The sequence below is a fragment of the Hippoglossus hippoglossus genome, chromosome 24 (genome assembly GCF_009819705.1).
Source record: "Hippoglossus hippoglossus isolate fHipHip1 chromosome 24, fHipHip1.pri, whole genome shotgun sequence".
NCBI lineage: Eukaryota > Metazoa > Chordata > Actinopteri > Pleuronectiformes > Pleuronectidae > Hippoglossus > Hippoglossus hippoglossus.
The window spans coordinates 6799835-6822076 of record NC_047174.1 but is presented as its reverse complement, the minus strand read 5'-3'; the positions used below and the strand labels follow the sequence as shown (position 1 = coordinate 6822076).

General features: G+C 44.5%; 2 protein-coding genes across 8 annotated transcripts; one reads left to right on the top strand and one right to left on the bottom strand.

Moving 5' to 3' along the window:
- Positions 1-963: 963 nt before the first annotated feature.
- Positions 964-6278, bottom strand: LOC117758104 (cytosolic 5'-nucleotidase 1A-like). The gene is made up of 7 exons (XM_034579482.1): positions 6057-6278; positions 5788-5955; positions 4222-4351; positions 3976-4098; positions 2745-2929; positions 1965-2329; positions 964-1785 (listed from the first exon to the last, which is right to left on the bottom strand). Coding segments are annotated over exons 1-7 (1086 nt in total). The 5' UTR covers positions 6171-6278; the 3' UTR covers positions 964-1784.
- On the top strand, positions 6157-20071 carry syt14b (synaptotagmin XIVb). 7 transcript variants are annotated; one of them, XM_034579474.1, is made up of 11 exons: positions 6262-6280; positions 7248-7285; positions 11337-11384; positions 14602-14669; positions 15129-16118; positions 16352-16489; positions 17206-17462; positions 17545-17982; positions 18172-18352; positions 18683-18739; positions 19081-20071. In XM_034579474.1, the coding sequence occupies exons 5-11, from the start codon at positions 15185-15187 to the stop codon at positions 19395-19397; spliced, it is 2322 nt and encodes a 773-aa protein (XP_034435365.1). In that variant the 5' UTR covers positions 6262-6280; positions 7248-7285; positions 11337-11384; positions 14602-14669; positions 15129-15184; the 3' UTR covers positions 19398-20071. The 7 variants fall into 7 exon arrangements, with proteins under 7 accessions (XP_034435370.1, XP_034435365.1, XP_034435369.1 ...); XM_034579477.1 differs by having other exon boundaries at positions 6263-6280; positions 17209-17462; XM_034579478.1 differs by lacking the exon at positions 18683-18739.
- The last annotated feature ends 2171 nt before the right edge of the window (positions 20072-22242 follow it).

Sequence of the window (22242 nt, the reverse complement as noted above, 5' to 3'; positions counted from 1 at the left end):
AACCATTAGTCTCTATGGAATTGTTGGTACTCTACTGTTACAAAAATAAAGCATCTGAATATGTCCAGTATGAATAAAACATCCATACACATAAATAACTTGAGTTCTTGATCTCTTCCTTTAAAAACAAAGCTATTTCCTGACACACACACGCACGCACACGCACACGCACGCACACGCACGCACACGCACGCACACGCACGCACAATCCTCATATCAAGTGTTGTGTTAGTCCAGGAGGATAAACCTCATATATTTCTAATACATCTGGAACTGCAGGATATCTCATTAACTTCCAATTAGGCCTGACTTTAATTGTTATTTTTGCTTTGCGGTGATATTTCAGCACAAAGAACAATGTGCGGAGTGGGAGCTCGGTGGAAACAAACAGAGGAAAAAGGAAAAAAACAAATTTCTGGTTGAACAAGAGCAGCTCCTTGTGGTTTGTTTCTCTCTGTACATGTAAAATGAAAAGTGCTGACACTGGACAGATGAACGGGGACACAGAGGTTTAAAAACAGATTTGATGAGAGATTTGCTGCTGAAGTTTTGATTTCACGTGGATGTGACTCCACTCCACTATTGAATTTGTCATGTGCTCTATTTGATTTGATTTTCTTGCTCTTTTTCTTACTTCATGTTTTTTATAACTCCGCCCCTTACTGCTGAGCTGACCTTTCCTCTTGTCCAACTCTTTTCATTGTAACGTGGACCTTGTGTTAACTTATACAATAATAAAAGTTAAAACCTGAGACAATTAAAGACATCAAGGTGGGCAATTACAGATAAACAGCGCCATCTACTGCTGAGATGTACAAAGACCAGAGGCGGGGAAAGTATGGAAGTCCTCAACCTTCAGTAAAAGTACAACTAAATGTCCACTGCCATGAAATGTACACGAGTATTAAGTACCTGAAGATTGTACTTGTGTCCTATTTACTTTCCACTACAGAAGCAGACAAGTGTCGTCCACATTTCTTTATTTATCTACCACATAATTTTTTTTTCAAAACACACATCAGAGCATAGAAAAAGTCAAATGTTGTAAAAATATTACTGTGTTACGGCAACATAATAGCAATACATGCAAAATAGAGAGAAATATTATCAGTGTTGATATATTTACAATCAAGTGTAACTGTGTAACTCCTGGATGATATTCAGATATTTATACATTTTTAGAGCTTTTGCAATATAAAATACACAAAACGCCTCCAGCTTACATACATTGTGTCGTCGCTCCCGTATAAAAGCATGAAAGCAACGTGTGGTTACAGTGCCCGACGTACAAACAGCTTTAAGTGTAAACAACTCACAGGACATGACTGTGAAAGTTTGCGCATCAACAGCAAAGACAGTTACTAAAACAGACAGCAACAGTTTTTAAGCCTTTTAGATGCTAGCTTGATAAACGTCCCTTTAAAATAAAAATAAAAACCTGACGTTCCCGAGACCCATTAAATGTGAGACAACACAAAAAATGTTGGCTGCAGTTGGAAATTTACCCACAACCTGGCTGGTGATGTTACTATAATAGACCCAATGTAGAAGAAACGGATATACAGCATTATCCCAACGTGGTTATGTATTACATGACAAGAACCAAAAGCCAAAAGCAAGATATATAAAATAAACTACACATTGGTATAACGGCACACCTTTCAAAAGGTAAACAGGAACAGACATGTGGTCACAACAGGTGAGGAATTTGTTGTGTCTCTTCTAAAACAGCAGTAGGTGAAGTAGTGTAAGGCATAATGGTGTAACTCTTGATTTGAAAATAACCCCCCACTGATAAAAAAAACCCCTTTATAACCCCCCCCCCAATAAGTAAACCTTGACTGCATTAACGATTCATTGCCTCAGTCTTCTAAAAATGTGTAATAGATCATCTTCCAGAGTACAAATCTCTTTTACTGCAGATGAAACATAGTGTATGTTTAATATTTGTACTCCCCTGTGCTTACTCCTTTTTAGCGGGCTGCTCAATGAGTGTACCCTTGTGGTACTTCTGTCCGATCCCGTAGGGCACGTGTGCAGATATGGTTCCCGTATCCCTGGCGCCCTCGATGTGGAACATCTGGTCGTCAAAGTAGATGTGCGGCCTGATTTTCCCCAGCAGGGGCCCTTTAGGAGCGCCTGCCAGGAAGAGGGCCTCGTCGATCTCCAGGCCCCAGCTGCGCAGGGTCTTCAGGACGCGAGCCCCCGAGCTGGCGGCGCTGCGGGCCGTGACCAGGTAGGTTCGGATGGGACAGTTCAAGCGCTCGTTCTTGGCGTAGAACTTTCTCTGGAGCTTCCCCAGAGCCTCCAGGAAACACTTTAAAGGACCCTGGAACAGTCAGAGGATCAAGTTAACTTCAACACAGATTTCAACAGAGGTAATGGGAAGAGTAGGATAAAACCAATATTGTATTTCTATCTATAAAACACTTACTAGCATAATGCGTTCTCTAAGTCTTCACCATAACCTTAACCATTACAAATTAATTACCTAACTCTAATCTAAATCTAATTCTACACCCTACACCCACACCCACACACACACACACAAATTCTGCTGTTGTTGTAAAGTCTTTACTTTCAGCTGAGCGTGTTTCTAAACCTGCTTGACAGCTCTTCATATACAGGACTGTAAAACATAATAACTAGGAAGTCCATTTGAACTACTGCATTTTTATCAAGAGATACAGTTTATTCTGCACCCAATGAGGTTCCCATATAATTTAAGTGGAAGTGTAGGTTACCTGAGCAAGAGGTTTGTTCTCAAATTCCTTCTCGTGCTCAAAGAAAGAGTCCAGGCCGTGTTTCTTCACAATGATCTCAGACTCGTCAGAGAAGAGGACAGCGTCTCCGTCGAACGCCACCCTGAGCTGAGTGTCGCTCAGCTGAGTCTGGGTGTCCGGCATAAACATTGTGGCTGCAGCGATTCCTGAGCGAGGGGAGAGGAGTCACTACTTCACCTTTAATTTGATATCTATTACACACAGTTGAGTAAAGTTCCTCACCTAAAAGACTACACTGTGTATTTATGGTTCTAACAGTAGTTTCCTAAACATGACAAGAATGAAAGGAACAGAAACTGTAAAAACCTGAAGTTAATTTCATTAGAAATAAATCTAGAGCCAGATAATAATAATAATAATAAGAAGAAGACTACTTCTGTACTGCTGACTACTACACAATGTCTGTCTCTCTATCTATCTATCTATCTATCTATCTATGTGGTTGTTCACAAGAAGTAACAAGTGTGAAACAACATTTTATAGATTTGTTGGCGACAAATCAGAATTCCACACGTCTCCTGCGATGATAAGCAAGTGACCAAACTTGTTATAAACACAAGTACGCGGGCGAAACATTGGTTTGTGTGAAGTCTGTCCATGTACAGGTCAGATAGCGTCTCATTTGAAATCCTGACACGCTTCAGGCTGCGTGAATAGCATCACGTGTACTATATGTGGGCGGCTGTGGGCTTGGACACGGATTTCTCACATTTTCAGATGTTTTATGTGAGTTTTATCAACAAAAACATAAATTAATCAGTCAAATCTACTGTTAACCCCAGATAGATTCAGTTAAAAGTGAAAGATAAAGGATTTTTAAGAACCTGGAACCAACCGCTATTTGCCAGTGATTTTTCCCCATCACTTTTTGTCAATTGGCCTTTTAAAGATGAATTAATTTCTGTGTCTACGCTTCATATCTGTTTGTTTGCTGAGTTTTTAGATGACAGGGAGCCATAAATCATACGCCGCCTTCCTTCTTGCTGCACAGTGTGTGGTCGGGATTTCTCCAAACAGTGTGAATGAGTCACCCACTAAGTCAACGTGCGAGTGTGTAAATATCAGTGAGGTACGGAAACATCTCAAGGCTGCTGAGAGACGCTGATGTCGTGATCTATTTAAGATTCCAAACGGTTTTCGGAGAAGGTCGCGTTTAATAGAAGTTCTGACTATTCATCCAGCGGCAGCTTACCATGCTCTATGGCCTCTGTCACTTTCTCTGAGTCCTTGGAGAGGTACAGGTTGGTCAAGTAGGCCTTGAGGTAACCCATTGGGCTTTTGCCTCCCGTCATACAGAACCTCTCGATGGTCAAATCTGAAAGAATAAAAAGCAAGTGGAAGAAAGCCCACTCTAATTACCCGGCTCCTCTTCGAATCTAGAGTGACTAGACTGCAAAAATCAGTAAATCAACAATGTTTGTTTTAGCCCGAAGCGTACCGTAGTGATTGATGCTGTTTATGAGGCGCACCCCGACTTGTGCGTGGTTGTTGGTCATTAAGACGATGTCAAACAGCTCCTCGCTGTCGGGGTAGAGCTCCCTCAGCCGAGCGTTGACGTTCATCAGCGCCTGTGTGGGAGGACGCAGAGATACACATCAGACACCCGGGTGTTGTGTCAACACGAGGTTACAAAGACTGGACCATCGTTACCACATGTTTCTGTCAGTAATGTCACAGAGATTCTAAAAAGGGGAACATCGAGGCATTGAAACAACAGAGAAACAACAGAACAGGCATCATCAGGAAGTTCTGTTCATCTTTGCATAGGACATGTATGACACTGGTGACTGGTCATGTGATGCAAGGCTGGACGATATGGCCAAAAATGAAATTAGAGCAACTCTACCATTCAAAAAAACTGCTTGAAAATATAAAAACAAACAGAACAAAGCACTGGTGCAAAGGAAAGAATGAGTCTGTTACCAGCTGTGCACCAGCAGGAGACAGATCTGTTGTGTCACTGAGTCGTTGCGTTAACGGCTGCAATCACTCTTGCTGTGTCGTTTCCTTTATCCCCCAGTGAAACTGCTCATGAATAAGTAGTGTTCTGGTGAGCATCACCAGGCCGGCACAATGCTCGACGCTGAACATTGATCAACCCGTGTGGGACGTTGTAAAATACTATATCCTTCAAAACACAGCTTCCTGCTGAGGAATGTTGGCATTTCAGGGCTCGTTTGACAGCATTCAGGACGAAGTGAAGCAGCTCTGAAGGCAAATATGAGCGTTAAGGTTTTTAAGACAGATGTCTTTTTGTTTTTTGTCCTGGGACAAGAAAATGAAAAGGTGGTTAATATCTGACTTTTACAGAATAAACTGCCTGAAACTGAGGAGAGAACATCGGTCTATGATGAAGAGAGACCAGGGCTGGGTGATAAAACAATATCAGTAATTATCACAATATGTTTTTCATCAATAGCAACAGAAAAGTTTAGTTTAGACTTTGAACAAGATTACGCAAAATCTACCTGATGCATTTCCACGAACCTTGCTGGAAGGATGCTGGATGGGTCAGGGAGGAACCCATCAAACTTTGGTGCAGATCTAGAAACATTTTTTAATCTAACATTGCGATATAGTGCATTTTTCAACTTTCTCATTGTTTCTCCTAGGGAATAATTAATGGATCTTGATGAATATGAACTGATATTTATGAGTGTGTGCAATTTGGTGCAGCTTGATAGAATTTAAGGGGGGCTGTCGGGGGTATGCGCTCTACTGTGTGCCATTCTAGTTTCTATTTAAAGGAATCTGATAGTATATCTGTCGGTGCCAAGAGACAAATACCTGCCCTTACACAACATACTGGGGCGTGTCACCCATTAGGTGCAACACAGAGAAACTACACACTGCAGATCATCCACTACTCATTGTACTCTATGTTTGTGAAGTGACATATCAATTTGTCTGCTATGCACAAAGTCCACAGGGTGGTGAGACATGGGCCCCACCCTGCGGACACCTCGCGGGGACTTGCAGCAGGCGGACTCCGGGACCACTGTACCTTGACGAAGGGGAAAGCGGCGCCTGGTTTCAGGGGCTCGCTCTCGTGCTCCACCTGGTAGGCCACGTACTTCTCGACCCCCTCGTCCTCGTAGATCTGCCTCTCGACCACCATGTTGAAGAGGGTGCGGGAGGAGACGGCGATGGTGACGGCGTACTGCGGTTTGGGCTGGGAGGCAATGGAGGGGAGACAAGAGGACGTCAGATGTGCAGAACCAGACACGTTTGGGAGCAGAGGGAAGGTGTCTCCCTCCCGGTGGAAATACTCACAGGTCTCGGTTTGTTGGTTTTGAGGTTGTCAAAGAAAGCTTTGGCCGCGGCCCAGTCCTTCTCCTCGCCGCTGTCCTCGTCCCCAGTTGGACTCGGAGGCTTAATTTCACTCATGTTTCTGCGGAAAGCGTCGGAGCGTCTGGACTCGCTGAGGAGGAGGAAGAGGAGGCAGGAGGTGAAGAGATGGAAACTTTGCGGAAGTGTACGAGAAGGAAAACCCCGGGGTGGGCGTGTCTTCTTGAAGTGACGTAGGGCAGGTCGGTCTCAGGGGCATCACTTCACCCGGGCGGTTTTGAATGTGGACAGAAGTATGTGGACACCCCACAGAAGTATGTGGACACCCCGGGGCGTGTAGTTTGTTTTCACTTATTCACCTTTTCACCAAGAGAAAGAGCATCTCTCCAAAAGTGCATCAAGTATCAAACGGTCTGTTCACATATTTGATGATATTCAACACAATACTTTATGTCTTTGAAAGTTCCCTCTGCACAAAAACCCAGTTTCCCACCATAATACTGGAGATACAGATGAACGACATGATAGTGAAGCCAAAACATCTGGATCACCCCTGCTGGCTGATGTGGTTCTCTTTACAACTGAGACAGGTATAACAACAGAGATCAATACATAACATAATAGCATTAAGTAACGTGACATAATGTAAGATAACAATAACAATGTAATGTGACATAACATAACGTAACATTATGTAACGTTATATTACATAAAATACCAAAGTAATCTAACAAAACACAAGATAATATAACACACTGTAACATAAAAATACTGTAACGCACAGTAACGTAACGTAACATAACACAACATAGCATTACATCACACAACATGCCAATATAATGTTACATAACATACTGTAACCTAACATAAGATTAAAAACATAACATTACATAACATAACAGCATGACATAACCTTGCATAAGATGCCAGTGTAACATAACACAACATTACATAACATAACATACTGTAGCATAACATGACATCAAAAACATTACATAACAAAACATTAAAAACACAACATTACATAACAAACCAATGTATCATACTGTATCATAACCTAATGTATCATACTGTATCATAACATAACATAACACTTTATCATAACATAACTTCTACGCTGCACCCTTACACAACCTGTACCCCCCCACCCCGCCCCCCGCCCCCCCACCCCTACAGTTGGTAGAGTCCGACACGAAGCATCATGGCGATAGACGGTGAGTACCGTGGTGTCCTGCGGGACTCGTGTGAAACTTTGAACGGGACGGACTGAGACCGTCGTGTAAGAAACGAGCAGCTGTCTCCACCCAGTCTGTTGTTGTTATTCTTGTGGTTCTGTGTTGATAAACGTGTCCGTGGTGCAGCGCGGTGCCGGGACAGCAGCTAACTAGCTTCGCGGGGCTGCTGATGCAGGGATGCTCAGAGCCCCGAGCCGCCGGAGAGGATGCTGAGGCGGGCAGGAGGTGCACACACAGCCCCGGTGCTCCGGTGCTCCCGGTCACGCCTGGGGGGGGGGGGGGGGGGATAATCGATTAAAACACACTTGGCAATGTAGTGATTGATTCATGAGTGATGGAAAAATCAAAACAGTGTTCAACTACTGTGCTCTGCTACTGTTTAAGAACTAGATAACTTTGCGGATGAATACAGATTAATATCGATTTCACACAGTAACAGGTTGACAGTTATAAATCACTGCGCTGTTATTGTCTTTCTAAATGTGCACGTGCAGTGGACCCTCTGCTCTAATGGTCCCTGGAACAGCTCTGGTGGTGGATGAATGTGATCTGCATACAATGGCGGACATGTTGATGGACATGTGTCTCTTCGGGGTTTGAAAGTGACCGGGACACCGTCAAAGAGACGCAGTCATTGAAGAGCAGGCGCGTGACCCGTCACTGTGCTCATCGTGTCACGTGCAGCCAGGCGTGCAGCAGTGTTGATGCTGTGAGACACCTGAGAGAGAGAGACATAGACAGAGAGAGAGACCTGATAGAGAGAGAGAGAGAGAGAGAGAGAGAGAGAGAGAGAGAGAGAGAGAGAGAGAGAGACATAGAGACATAGACAGAGAGAGAGAGAGAGAGAGAGAGAGAGAGAGAGAGAGAGAGAGAGAGAGAGACATAGACAGAGAGAGAGAGAGAGACAGACAGAGAGAGAGAGACCTGATAGAGACTGAGAGAGAGAGAGAGAGAGACCTGAGAGAGAGAGACAGACCTGAGAGAGAGAGAGACCTGATAGAGAGAGAGAGAGAGAGAGAGAGACATAGACACAGAGAGAGAGAGAGAGAGAGAGACATAGACACACAGAGAGAGAGAGAGAGAGGGACATAGACAGAGAGAGAGAGATACCTGATAGAGAGAGAGAGAGACCTGAGAGAGAGAGACACAGACAGAGAGGGAGAGAGAGAGACATAGAGACACCTGAGAGAGAGAGAGAGAGAGAGAGACCTGATAGAGAGAGAGAGAGAGAGAGAGACCTGATAGAGAGAGAGAGACCTGAGAGAGAGAGAGAGAGAGAGACCTGAGAGAGAGAGAGAGAGAGACACCTGAGAGAGAGACATAGACAGATAGAGAGAGAGAGAGACATAGAGACACCTGAGAGAGAGAGACAGAGAGAGAGACATGAGAGAGAGACATAGAGACACCTGAGAGAGACAGAGAGACAGAGAGAGAGAGAGAGAGACAGAGAGAGAGAGAGAGACAGAGAGAGCTGAGAGAGAGATCGATAGACATAGAGAGAGAGAGAGAGACAGAGAGAGAGACATGGATATAGACATAAAGACAGAGAGACTTAGAGAGAGAGAGACAGAGCGAGAGACATAGAGACAGATAGAGAGAGAAACAGAGCGAGATAAAGAGACAGAGCGAGAGACAGCGACATAGAGAGAGACAGAGCGAGATAGATAACTGGGATTGTAACCCTGCCACTGGGCTCCTGACGCAGCACTCTCCTTTCCCTCCACTTCAATCAGTCAATCCCATTAAATTTTTGTAACCCATATTCACACATCACAATTTGTCTCATTGGTCTTAACAAGGTTCAACATTCTCTGGACAAAAGTACCCCTAAACAAACTATTAACAGGCGAAAAATACGTAGAAACCTCAGAGACGGATAAAATATGCTGCGTGCAACTGAGAACATCAACAAAATAACAGTATTTACAACATTGATCAGAAGAAACAGTTTGTAACATAATGGAAAAGTGTGTCAATATTTAAAGTATTTGTACATAAGAAGTATGAGAGTAGGTGTATTGTAAGTCACGCAGTCTTGTTGTAATCATAGTCCATGATCAGGATTCACCACCACATGGTTACTGTTTACAAAATTCGTTTTTCTATCGAGTTTTGTATCGTGCAATCACACAGTCCACATACGTCTTTCTTTCTTTCTCCCCACGTGCAAATATTTTACGAAAAACAAGCTTCCCCCCCAACTCTACTCTGCAGGGGCACCGTCGCTGCATCCCGGACTTAGCGCCGCCCCCGACAAATGTGATTGGTGAAAGAAATACAAACAAACCAGAGCATTTTCTTTCTCCAATTGCAAAATACTGGGTGCAGCTCAGACCATTCTCCTGTGCTGGCACAGCACTTTGGAGACGGGCTTGTCTATGAGAGACAAGCCAAGACTGATGATGTGTAATGTGTGTAGGTGCGTAAAACCAGTGGGTGTGTGAATGTGTGTGTGGGTGATGTGTGTTTGCCAACATTCTTCATTAACTTAAAACCTGTGGGGTTTCTTACACCAACAAACTGGTATAACCACCAGGTCGTGTAATAGCATGTCAGTAAAATGTAATATATTGTAAAGTGTGAATCCACTTGTCCTCATTGGGCCTCATTCACTAACAGTGCATACGCACAGATCTGTGCTTAAACCGTGCGCACGTTTGACGCACGAATCTGGGATTCAGCAATATGTTCGTACCTAAATTATACAAAGTATAGAAAATGATGTTTAATTTATTACATTTATTTATTACAATTTATTTAATTTATTACATTCTTTAGCACAGAGGTGACCTATATTACAGAGAACATCTTATTGATGTTATAGCGATGATTCAAAATGACTTATATCTGCCTGTTAAAGCAACCCTGTTAAACGTTTACTGAGCAACAGCGCCCCCTGCAGCCACACGTGGTGATTCATTCTGTTGGGCTCCATGTCCGAGCAGTTAAATGTACAATATGTTTCTTTGGTCTGTCAATCATGAGCAGCGTGGGATCATGGGAGTTGTTGTCTTCATCACTATTACAGTATCACTAGTACAACATTTTTATTCATGTTACGCAGCAAACGGCAACGAATAATCATGATTGATTAAGACTGACCAATACAAAACTGAGTTTTGGCTTCGTCCTACGTCGATATGACATAATTAAAAGGCGACCAAAATGAAATGTCCTTGAATAAAAGCATGAAATAAAAGTATAAATAAAATAATAAAAAAGTTTGAGCATTGTTGGAAACATTTTGGATATTTTAAGAACACAAGTCAAAAAAATGTAAAACATAGTCTCGTCGTTTCTGGACATTTTAATGATACATTTTTCCACATTATATCTTTTGGTGGATTTCATTTAGAGAAAAAACAACTAATACACCAAACTCTGTTCAGAAATCATGATATTTCGCTGAGTATTGGAGATAAACGCTGGTTTTTAATGACTTCTCAGTCTTTTTAACTGATTGACACTGTGACTCTCAGTCAGTTCCACTCTTCTCACAGGAGATCGTACCCCGCTCACCAAAGTTACATAGTGAAGAACAGATGTTCAGGGTGAGGAGTGGGGATGAGGTCAGTGAATCATCAAACTCATTTAGAAGCTGCTGTTTCAAGGTGAACAAGTTGCGTAGTGTTGCTTTAAACATGAAGCTAAAACCAGGTTAGCTTAGCTTGTCTGTTGCTGAATGTTTTTCAGTCGCGGCATCGACCTTCTCATCTAACTGCAAGAAAACAAAAAAAAACAATTTCCCAAAATGTCAAACTTTGAAATTAAATTCCTCGATCGTGTGTTGTACAATCCTTTTCTACAAACACATCACCGTAGTGGTAAATTTACGTCAGCTGGATTTTCAAAATTACCCATGTAATTGTGTTTTTTTCCGGTTGGTTCCAGCTAATCAGTTTTAATGTTTGCTGACATGATGACCATCTGCTCGCTCCTCTTACCCGAGGCCTGAGCATATGTTTCTCCAGCCCACGAAATCATATTTTAACCCTTGACTGCCGACTTTACACCTGTCTCCTTCTCCCAGGAGGGGGCCGAAACTGTGGTGTCCATGAGCTCATCTGTGCCAGAAGAGGTAAGGCCCCATTAGACCTCGTCCCTGCACTCGAGCGTCTCAGTAAGCATGAATTTCTGCTTCTTTTTTCCCGCCCGTGCACGCCCCCGTTTGACCCAAAGCTCTTAACCTCCCTATTTCCTGTGAATCTTCCCTGAAGTTTGGTGCAGATGCTCCACAAAGTTTCTCTATAGAGATCCCAGAAAGCATAATGTCTGCGGGTGAATTATGCATGGCATATCAAGTTTTAGTTCACTTCAGCAAAAGTAGGCAGCTGTGTGTTCATGATTTATTCATCGTGGAGGTTTTGTTTCGTATCAGAGCTCCATGTGTAAGCAACATTTCCAGATTGGCCACCTCCTTCTTAAACAAGCCTATAAACAACAGCAGAGTTAAATATGCAGCGCTCCTAAACTGGAATAAAAAGTCATCACATGAATAAATTAATGCAGGATAAAAGTCCTAATGAGGAACTTTCGCGTAGTTTGTGTTCCAGAAACATGACGTAAAGATTAGCTTTAATATTTTGTCGATACTCTCTGAGATCATTATTCATCATCTGCTGTTTTCACGTCACGTGCTTCTACGGTTGTGTTTTCATGTTTATTCGTCAGCTTTCTGGAGTCGTTACCTGGGAAAAAACAGACAGATTGACTCCTGAGGCTCATTTCAAACAGTTCATTGTCAGTTCATACGCTGTGAAAACACATTTATTTAGTTTTGTTCTTGTTATATTTTCTTGTTGATTCATTTCAGACACACAAGTTGTGCGTGCACACACTCGGGGTGAAAGAGGGGAGTTGAAAGGCAGAGAAAGTGCAGGGGAGAAAAAAAAATCCCACTTTAATCTGCTTCGCTTAGAGAAACATCAGACCTTTTCTGAGAATGACGGGTGTTATATAAAAAATGACTGATCGTGGGCTGAGCAGGCCCGACTCTACTTCCCAGCGTATGTTGGCGGAGGGGTCAGGTTACCTCAGGTGTCTAAATTATTCAGCTGTCATCGACATTTACGAAGCAGGGCCGTGTATGAAGTGTCATCACTCTGCGGGGCACCGGGGGCCGTAAGCCGATCATTCCTGACTGAAGGAGGCTGCGGCGCCTGTGGCTGCAGAGGTCATTCCGGCTCAATCGACCAGAAAGTCAGCAGCGGGAGAGCCGATACGTAAGCCTGGCAAGTGCTGGACGGCCGCTAAGTGTGAGGGATTTATTACATGTCGGATTATTCCAGAGCACAACAGCTTTGTCTTTCCCTCCTCTGAGATCATGTCGTTGCAGTAGTGCTTTTTGGGAGCAGCTGTTTGTGAATAGGATGTTCATTTAGAGAAGGTAAGCCTCTGTTGCCACGTCGCTCTCTCTCATTTCTCTTCCTCTTCTAATACTTGGGAACGGAGCATCGATCATCTTAGCAGTCTGCAGCGGGCGGCCTCAGTTGACAGGCTGCAGTGGTCGCTGCCTGTTGCCATGGTGAAGCAAGTCTGTCCATAATAAGTTCAGTCCGTAGTGAGGAGGTTTGACAAACTATGTTTTTTTCCCCTCCTCTTGTCACCTGCTGCAAACAACAAGTTGCAATATAACGTTTGGGCTGTTTGTGCTTCACAAGAGGCGTCTACCTGAAATGTACCAACATGGTTTTTCAAGGGGCTGTAGCCAATGATTATTTTATCATTGATTGGTCGGCCGAATGTTTTCTTCATTGATCAGTTCACTGTTTGGAAAATTCCCCTCACAATTTGTCCTAAACCCAAGTTGATGTCCTCTAAAAGCTTATTTTGTCCAATTAACAGCCACAAACCCATAATGAACCATTTTGCATCACATTAGAGGAAGAAAAAAAGGAAAACGTGATTTGAGAAACTATAAAATGGGATTTTTACTTGAAAAATTATAGGAATAATGGATGATAAGTTTTTGTTTTTAACGACTAATCAATTCAGCTGTACTTGTTTATTTATCCAACCTTTATTTAACCAGAAATGCACCAAAAACAACAACAGTATCCTTGTTAAGACGGCCAGCTAAAGTAATGAGTTACAACAATGTAATTATACACCACAAATTAGAAGTACTGTAGATATAGATACATACCTCCACCAAGGCCTGATCGTCTCCTTACATTCAACCAAGCTGCACCAAATTTCAAACGCTCATAGATTTTTTATTAGGAGCCATAAATGACTCCCTGGGAAAATGGTTATTGTTGTAATCTTTCTCAAAAACAAACAAACAGAGGGGTGAAAACAAACATATCAAAAATATCACAACCCAGGAAGGAGCGAACATGACGCCTTAAAGCTGAACATGAGACAAATGATGATGAATAATGTGAAAGTATAAACATGAATGTAAATCTTTCCTGCATAGTTTATTCTGTAAAATAAAAGTTTTCATATCAGCAAACATAAACACAGATGGATGATTTTTAATGGGCCAACCAATGAATCAATACTGAAAACTCTGACCCCTCGTGTGGCTCAACCTTTACTTTCCAAGCCGCCCTTTCCACTGAGCCTTTCGCTCTTTAGAAATACCGTCCGTGCTTCATTGTCCCCTCCTCTGCATGTGCAGCTCGGTGGTGTGTCTGTGTTGGAGCCCATTAAGTGCAGGCCCTGGGCGTTTTCACTGGCTTTATACTGAGTTTCAGTCAGATTCGTTCCCTTTGAGGCCGTCGTAAAAATAGCACATCAGCAGCAGCAGCGGTGGGCTGCGTGGTTACGTGCAGTACGGTTGGCCTACATACAGCGTTCGCTGTAGATCGTATCGGATGTGTCTTTGAAGTGGAAAAACCACAGCGTTGCTAATGCTTCCCTGACAAGGCAACATTTAGGGAGTTTGATTCCAAAATAAGACGTCAATCATCAAACCAAATTATTTATGGAATCAAAGCAGAGTTGTTTACAGCCTTAAAAGTATTTTTGTTCAAAATAGTCTTTTTTAAAAATCTTGAAGCCGTCTCTCTTTCTTTTTTATTTGCAGCCATGGGGACATTTTTTTCTGTGTTTGACTTTGCAATCTTAACTGCTGCATATCTCCATGATCAGTATTGCTTAAGTTTTGTCTTTTGTCTAATTTCTGTTCAATGTCTCTTTTTCTGTCTGTCTTCCCTTCCCCCGCCCCTCATCCCTCCTTCTTTATTTCTGTTCTTCTTCTCCTCCTCAGTCTCTCCTGAGCTTCTGGGTGTCCTGTCTTCCATTGCAGCCTTCATGGCGTTGATGGCTCTGTTTTTTCTTTACCTCAGCAACAAGCTGTCAGTGGGGAGTTCCGACGATCTGTCACAGCTCAGTGGTTATAACAACACACAGCCAGGTACTTAACACACTGTGGCTGCAGCTACACACACGTGAGGGTGATTACTGGTGAGATTCAGTCCTTTAAACCCTCAGATGTCTCAAATGTAACCGAAACTAAATGTTAAACTTAAACCCACAATTCATTTTATCACCCTCAAGTTATTTGATTTATTCACACAACGGAACATGATAGAAAACACTTCGAAAAAATGTGACCCTTTCCATTGAACTACACAGAATCCACACGAAGAAGCAAACTTCACATTTGCACTGTCAGTGTGTATCTCATCATTTAACATGGAAATTAAAATACTATCATAACCCATGGAACTGCTGTCCCAAGTTGTAAAAACGTAAGAGACCCTGTGTGAGATGTTTTATATTTTTACAATATTCATGTGCATGTGTGTGTTAGTCTGAGCTCACAGTGTGATGCTGGCGCCGCACGCTGCTAACAACCACATGTCCGTGTCAGTGCCTCTAATGAGCTAATCTAGCGGTCAGCGTGGTGACGAGATCCCCGGCTGAGAGATGGCCTTCTTCAAGAGCTTCCAGCAGAACCTCCCATCTGTGAACATCTCCTCCATCTTGGACTCGGTCACCAGTCGCGTGGACGACCTGGCCAACGCCGTCAGCGATGCCACCTACGCCGTCAGCGACCAGCTCTCCGAGCAGGTCACCACTGTCATCAAGAAGGTGCACGAGGAGGAAGACGGGGAAAGCAACGGCAGCGGGCAGGGGGCCGCTCAGACGTCCACCGCACAGGAAGGGAAGGGCGGCGGGAAAAGCATGTGGCCAATGAACAGAGACGCTGAAACAAGCAGCACGGCTTCAAAAAACAACCAGACCAGCGATTCAGCGGAGGCCGATCGCACGCAGAGCCAGATGGAGTGGGAATGGAGGGACGGCTGCTGGCGGGTTAAAAAGACGGAAGCTGAGTTGGCAGAGGAAGAGAGGAAGAAGAAAGAGGAGAAGGAACTGCAGGAGAAGAGAGAGCAGAGGAGGAGAGAGAGGAGGGAGAAGCAGCTGGAGAAAGAGGCTCAGAGAAAGAAAGAGGAAGAGCGAGAGGGAGAGGAAGAAGCTGAGGAGAAAACGGATGAGGGTCGTGCACAAGGCAGAAAGATGAGTGATAGCGAAGAACAATCAGCTGCTCAGCAGGGGGCGGACGACTGTGCTGACGCTCCCCATTCACCTGAAACTGAAAGCAGGGCGAGAGAGAAAAAGCCAAAAGAGGAGGGAGAAGAGGAGGAAGGGGTGGAGAACGGCGTGGAGAGAGAGGGGGACGATGAGGGAGAGGCTGAGCTTCCTGTGCCTCCGTCAACGGTAAAGAAGAAAAAGTCCGACAAGAAGAAGAAGAAGGGAAAAGACGCAAAAGAGGATTCAAAGAAACCAGGAAAAGCCTCAGATGTGGAGAAAAAGAAGGAGAAAGGAAAGAAGAGCAAGAAGAAAAAGAAAGGCAACCAAGGTCAGAGGGTGTGCCGCTTCTTTTCCACCACCACTCTTTGGATTTCTTCTTCTCCTCTTGTTGTGAAAATGAAATCTGAAGCTTTAATCCTTAATTTTCACTTTTCCTGAGTGTTGTGTGAAAGTCTCTGTAGCTCAGCTCTCGCGCTCCTGGTCTCCTTAGGCCTCACACATACTATGGTTCTGCAACATGAATGTAAAGTTTGACCCGGAGCGTCTGTGTGCTGTGTGCAGAGGGAGTTTTATCAGACAGCGAGGAGGACAGAGGCCTGGAGGCGACGGCCCAGCAGAACACAACGTCAGCGTGGAGCAGCGAACGCAAACAGTCCAGCGAGCAGGGAGGATACAGCAGCGAGGCCTCCAGCGAACACGGTGAGAGTATGAACATGGACTGGACTCATTTATGAAAACAGTGTACAGACTAAAATGTTTATCCCTCTGGCATTTAACGTGGGGGATGTAGAGATCAGTATGTCCGTCTGTAATCATTTCATTTTCAGAGAACAAGTACAACAGTCCCTTTAAATTCAATCAAAGTGCACACACTCATCAGTTCCCTAATTTGTTACATCAATATCCATGAATTTGTCTCTGGGAAATCAGGGAAAATGTCAAAAAACACCATAACTTGCATAAATCCTGGATGAGTTCTTTCTTGACCCATGTCCCAAACTTCCACCACGTTTCTTAGAAATCTGTGCAGTAGTTTTTGCATAAACCTGCTGACAGACGATCAAACCAATGGACAGGGTAACCTTGTAAATTTAAAATTATATTATATACATAAAATACCTTTAATTGTCTTTAATATTCGCACAGAAAAGATGATTTTATTGCATCGTACAACAATACACAAGATGCCACATTTGTAATGAACGCAACAATACATGTGATGATGTACGAAACTTGACAAGAACTTCAAATAACAACATAGTGAAGATGGACGACCTGTGTCTGTCACAATGTTAACGTGACTCTGACAGTATGTTGCATACAGAATGAGTTTCTCTGCCGAGCACAGTATGTCTCCAGTGACACTTCTTCCATATCACATTACTTCCTCTGTTTCCCTCCATGTCACGAAAAAGCAGCCAACAGCATCCAGAGGATAAAGAAAGATTCGTCTCTCAACGAGCTCCAGCCTCCTCCGTACCAGGACAAGGGCTCGGCCCCCCGCGTGTCCTCCCGCTCAGAGCGAGGGCTCCGGAGGGGGTCGCCCCCGCAGCGCTGCGACAGCCCCCGCGGCTCCAGTGAGGCCAGTGGGGACCAGGACACCGAGAGCTACCTCAACAAAGGCTGTGAGGAGGATATACCCAGTGACAGCACAGCTGTTCTGGGACCTGAGGTGAGATCAGAGTTGCAGAATGTTTAGTTTTTTTGTGAAACACAATCAGATCACTTCACATTCAGTCCTCTCCCCCCTCCAGGATGGCTGTGGTCTCCAGCTCCCCACGGCCTACGAGCCAGAGCCCCTTGCCAAATACGGAACGCTGGACGTTGCCTTCGAGTACGACTCCAGCGAGCAGTGGTTGGCCGTCACCGTCACCGCGGCAACAGACATCCCTGCCCTCAAACAGACGGGGAACATCTCGTGGCAGGTCCACCTGGTGCTGCTGCCAACCAAGAAGCAACGGGCCAAGACCGGCGTACAGAAGGGCCCGTGTCCCATCTTCACAGAAACATTCAAGTTCTCCAGAGTGGAACAGGAGGCGCTGGGGGACTACGCCGTTCGATTCCGCCTCTACAGCATCAGGCGGATGAAAAAAGAGAAGGTCCTGGGAGAGAAGGTGTTCTACCTGACTAAGCTCAACCTTCAGGGCAAGATCGCTCTTCCTGTCACGCTGGAGCCCGGCTCTGAACTCGCGGTGAGAACACTTTGTGAATTCATATTCTGCACTGTGCACAGTTTTGATCAGACACACTGACCTCCAGTCCAAAAGCTGTTCAGCTCACATGGCCGAAAAGTTCCTTATGGAAGCTGGTGACCTGATTTTAATTCCAATTCTTCAGTTACGACTCTGAACCATGGGGGACTTTTGTGCTTTGTCTCTCAGGGTTGCGGCTCCGTGGTGAGCGTGTCCCGCAGCGCAGGAGCTATGACCTACCGCTCCACCGAAGACTCGTCCCTGCCCGAGATCCTCCTGGGTCTCATCTACAACTCTGCCACGGGAAGGTTATCTGCTGAGGTCATCCAGGGAAGCCACTTCAAAACCACAGCGTCCGATAAGCCCGTCAGTAAGTGCACAAGCTGAACCGAGGTCCTGTGCCAGTGCGAATGAGGTGCAGAGCGAAATTTCTCCTTTGTAATGTCTCCGACTTTCCTGGCAATTGTTCTGGCAAAGCAGCAAAGTAACAAAAACAAGTTAAGCACAATTAAAATTAAGTGTTTCCCGACAACTTGAAATAACCACAATGCCAAAGCAATTGCTGCTTATCAGAGTTTCCTATGAAAGCGAAACTTTCTTGTCTTATCACAGTCTTCCAACTGCTGGATCTGACTGCTGCCTCTCTTTCTTCTTCCCAACCTTGTGTGTCTGTGTGTCTGTGTGTGTGTGTGTGTCACAGATGGTCTGTTTTGTTGTATAAAACACTTTGTAGGGGGACAGCTTTATATCATGAGAGGTAAGTTTCTTTTACTCTTTGGATGAAAATATTAAACTTATTCATACATTTTATTTTAGCCTAAAATTACACATATTTATTTTTCTATTGCTGCATAAATAAGAAATAAAACTGCTGGTATTTAATCCTCAAAATATGTGACTATAATAACATTACATTAAAGGAGACACATGAATTCACTTTTTCTGTCAAAGGGTGTTTTGTAACGTGGCCTCTCTGGGAAAATCACCAGGGTTTTCGGGCCTCATTTCAAACCACAGTTGTTTTTAACCATTTTCCCCAGTACTCATGTTCCACCACTTGATGGCACTCTCTCACCGCTCTCCCTCTTCCCCCCTCAGACACCTACGTGAAGCTGACCATGCTGGACTCCAAGGGGAAGGAGATGTCCAAGTGCAAGACGGCCGTGTGCCGCGGGCAGCCCAACCCCACCTACAAGGAGACCTTCATGTTCCAGGTGGCGCTCTTCCAGCTGTCCGAGGTGTCCCTGGTGGTGTCGGTGTTCTGCCGCCGCAGCAGCATGAAGCCCAGGGAGAGGCTGGGCTGCGTGTCCCTGGGCCTCAACAGCACCGGCGAGGAGCAGCAGGCCCACTGGACGGAGATGAAGGACGCGGAGGGCCAGCAGGTCTGCCACTGGCACACGCTCACCGACACATAGGGCGAAGATTCACAGAGACTCCGATTAACAGCATTCCCTGCACGCGCAGAGCTGGAGGCAGAGCTGGAGGCACCTTGTGAGTTGTGTGTGTGTGTGTGTGCGTGTGTGTGTGTGAGGACAGGCTTGGGCTCCTATCTTCACTGCCAGAGACGAGCACCCTTTAATCTGCCTCCTCTCTCTGAGGCAGACTTCCTGACTGTACCAGTGGGGGTGTCACCTCCAGCTCCGGCCTCTTTATTGACAGGAACAGACTAAACAATGACTCTAATATGACCGAACTAACCGAGAGCAGGCGTTTTCCACTGACTCCAGCTGAATCTGCATGTACACTCACTGTTTACAGGACAATGTTAAAAGAACACTTTTTTTCCCCCCCGTCTGTGAAACTTGGACCAAAGAGCTCGATCCAGGACGAACAAACGACATCTCTGGACTTCAGCTGCCACCAGCACACCAGACATCTCTCTAGCAGTCGCAGCCATTGACGAGAAGAGAATGCAAAGAGAAGACTGTTACTAAAGGCCTACTACATGCTGCAGCTACGCTCACAAGCTATGCTTTGTACCGTTTGTTTACATGCACATGACATTATGCAAGATCCATTCATCCGTGTTCCCCCCTGTATTTTATGTTTTTGGACGATCAGTCAAAGCGTTTACCAGTTGTTGGGGGTGTGTGTTACACAAGGACAGATGTTTTTTGGCGTGGTCTTGCATAACTCTGTACACTATGCATCTGACGCCACTTTAAACGAGACGACTGAAACTCCAGGTCTCGTGCTCGCTGAGTCCGACGGGATTGGACAGCAGCAGCTCTGCATGCCACTGGTATCAAAGAGCAGCCTGCTTGCCTGTGTAATACAGATTGAGCCTGTTTTACCATCCAGCCTTCTGACGACTCAGCCATGTTCATTCGTGTAGAAACACGGTGCTTCCCGCTGAGGAGGAATATGCAAAAGCCTGCGCAGTCCCATAAAGCCGACAGTTTCTCTGAGGCGCCGCTGGTGACAGCCTCAGCCCGCGCTCGCTGTGAAGTGGGAAAAATGAAAATACAGGTTAAGGGTAAATCATATTTGCTCATCACGTGTGAACGGACGATGTTATAGTAAAAAAAAGACTTAATCAAACGAGAAAGAACGGTGAGAAATCTGCGCCTTCACCTGGAACAAAGTGTCGGCATCAAATAAAAAGCTATGAGTCAGAAAATCCCCCCCCGTGAAGACGGCACCACCACACCCACCAGTAAAAATCAAACCCTCTCCCCTCCTGAAGCTGAGGAGCGGAGGATGCACTCCTCTTTCTCTTCGCCCCTGTGATTCCACAGCAGTCATCTGAGTTGGAGATGCTGCACCTCGTCCCTTCAGTCCTCTCCCTTTATTCATTATGAGATTATTTCTGAGGATTTGATGAAAACCAGATGTGTAGCATTCCTGCGACATAAACAATTGGCCGAACAGGGAATAACAGGCACCGGGGGGGGGGGGCTTCTAACACAAGTTGGGCGCGTTTTACTCCCACCTCAATTTGTGCATAAACCAGCATTTAAAACCATTAAGTTTTGACACGTTTGTGGAAATACACGTCATGAATACAGGGAGATGAGGAGGGGAAGCAGCTACTCTGGCTACTAGAGTCTTGATGTCACTTTGAGTCGGCAGAGATTTACTGCTGAAACACAATCCCCCTCGTAAAAACCACACATTTTTACGTCCCCTTTTTTCTTCCTCCCTGAGATAAACAAGATGTAATGTGTTAATAATGGAGCTTCAGAGGTGCTGCTAGGCAGATTTTATTAACTGTGGACACAACCTCACTCTGAGCTGCGTATTTAATGGATTAATATGAGAGTTGCTCCATTACTTCCTTTAAAGTACTCTGTGCATTTAAGGGTTAATCATCTCTAACTAAACAAAAGGTGCAGCGTGGGCCATTAAAACAGGAAGGCAGTTGTATTTATTTAATGCTCCGAGTATGTGGGTCAGTACTAATGGTTCTCAGTACTATTCATGTAATAAATGATACGTATTAAACGCCGTAGTTTTGTGTAGAGACGATAAAATCCACCTAACAGCACCTGTGAACCGCACAAAGTAACACGTTTCTTGGAGTGTAAAGAATCAAGAAGAATAAATCTGGCATTCATTTCATTTGTAATTACCATCTGCGCACGTCTCAATTCTAAGCTTCTATCGTCTTCCAACATTACTTCCATTTCAGCCAATTTCCTAGTTTTTCATCCCTATTTATATATTTATACATCATATTCATTTTTCATATGAAGTATTCCAGGAGATTTAGAGATTGTAAGCAAATGAAAACGGGCTTTTAAAAAGAAGTTATGTACTGTATGTTCTTGCAGAATATCATACCACTGAATAAACTAAGGGTTTTTATTTCCGATTGGGTGTTTCCCTCTGTGAGCGAACACGTGATCAATCATGTGACGACTCGAGTGTTGCTCTTTGAAGTTGATCTCACACACAAGTTTCTCACACCCATCCAACCACTTAGATCTTAGGAGCTTAAATAAAGTTCCCTGTTCAATATTCTAATTTTAGTACAAATCCAGGAATGTGCTCACGAGAGAAGAATGAGGACAAAAGTCAGATCAAGTTTTTAACAATGTTGAGTGTTTTTATTTCCATTCATCTGGCCTTCAATGGTTTGTCGTGACGCCGGAGCCAGTCTGGTTTCGGCGAGAGCAGCGTTGCAGGTCGCCGGAGCCCTGTCCACGCTGGTGGAGCCGACCCAGGAGCACTTGATAGTTCCACCTTTCTAACGCTTCCTGCTTTCAGGCCACGGAAAACCAGCTGTGCCACAGATCCTGGAGGGGAGGAGGCTGGTGG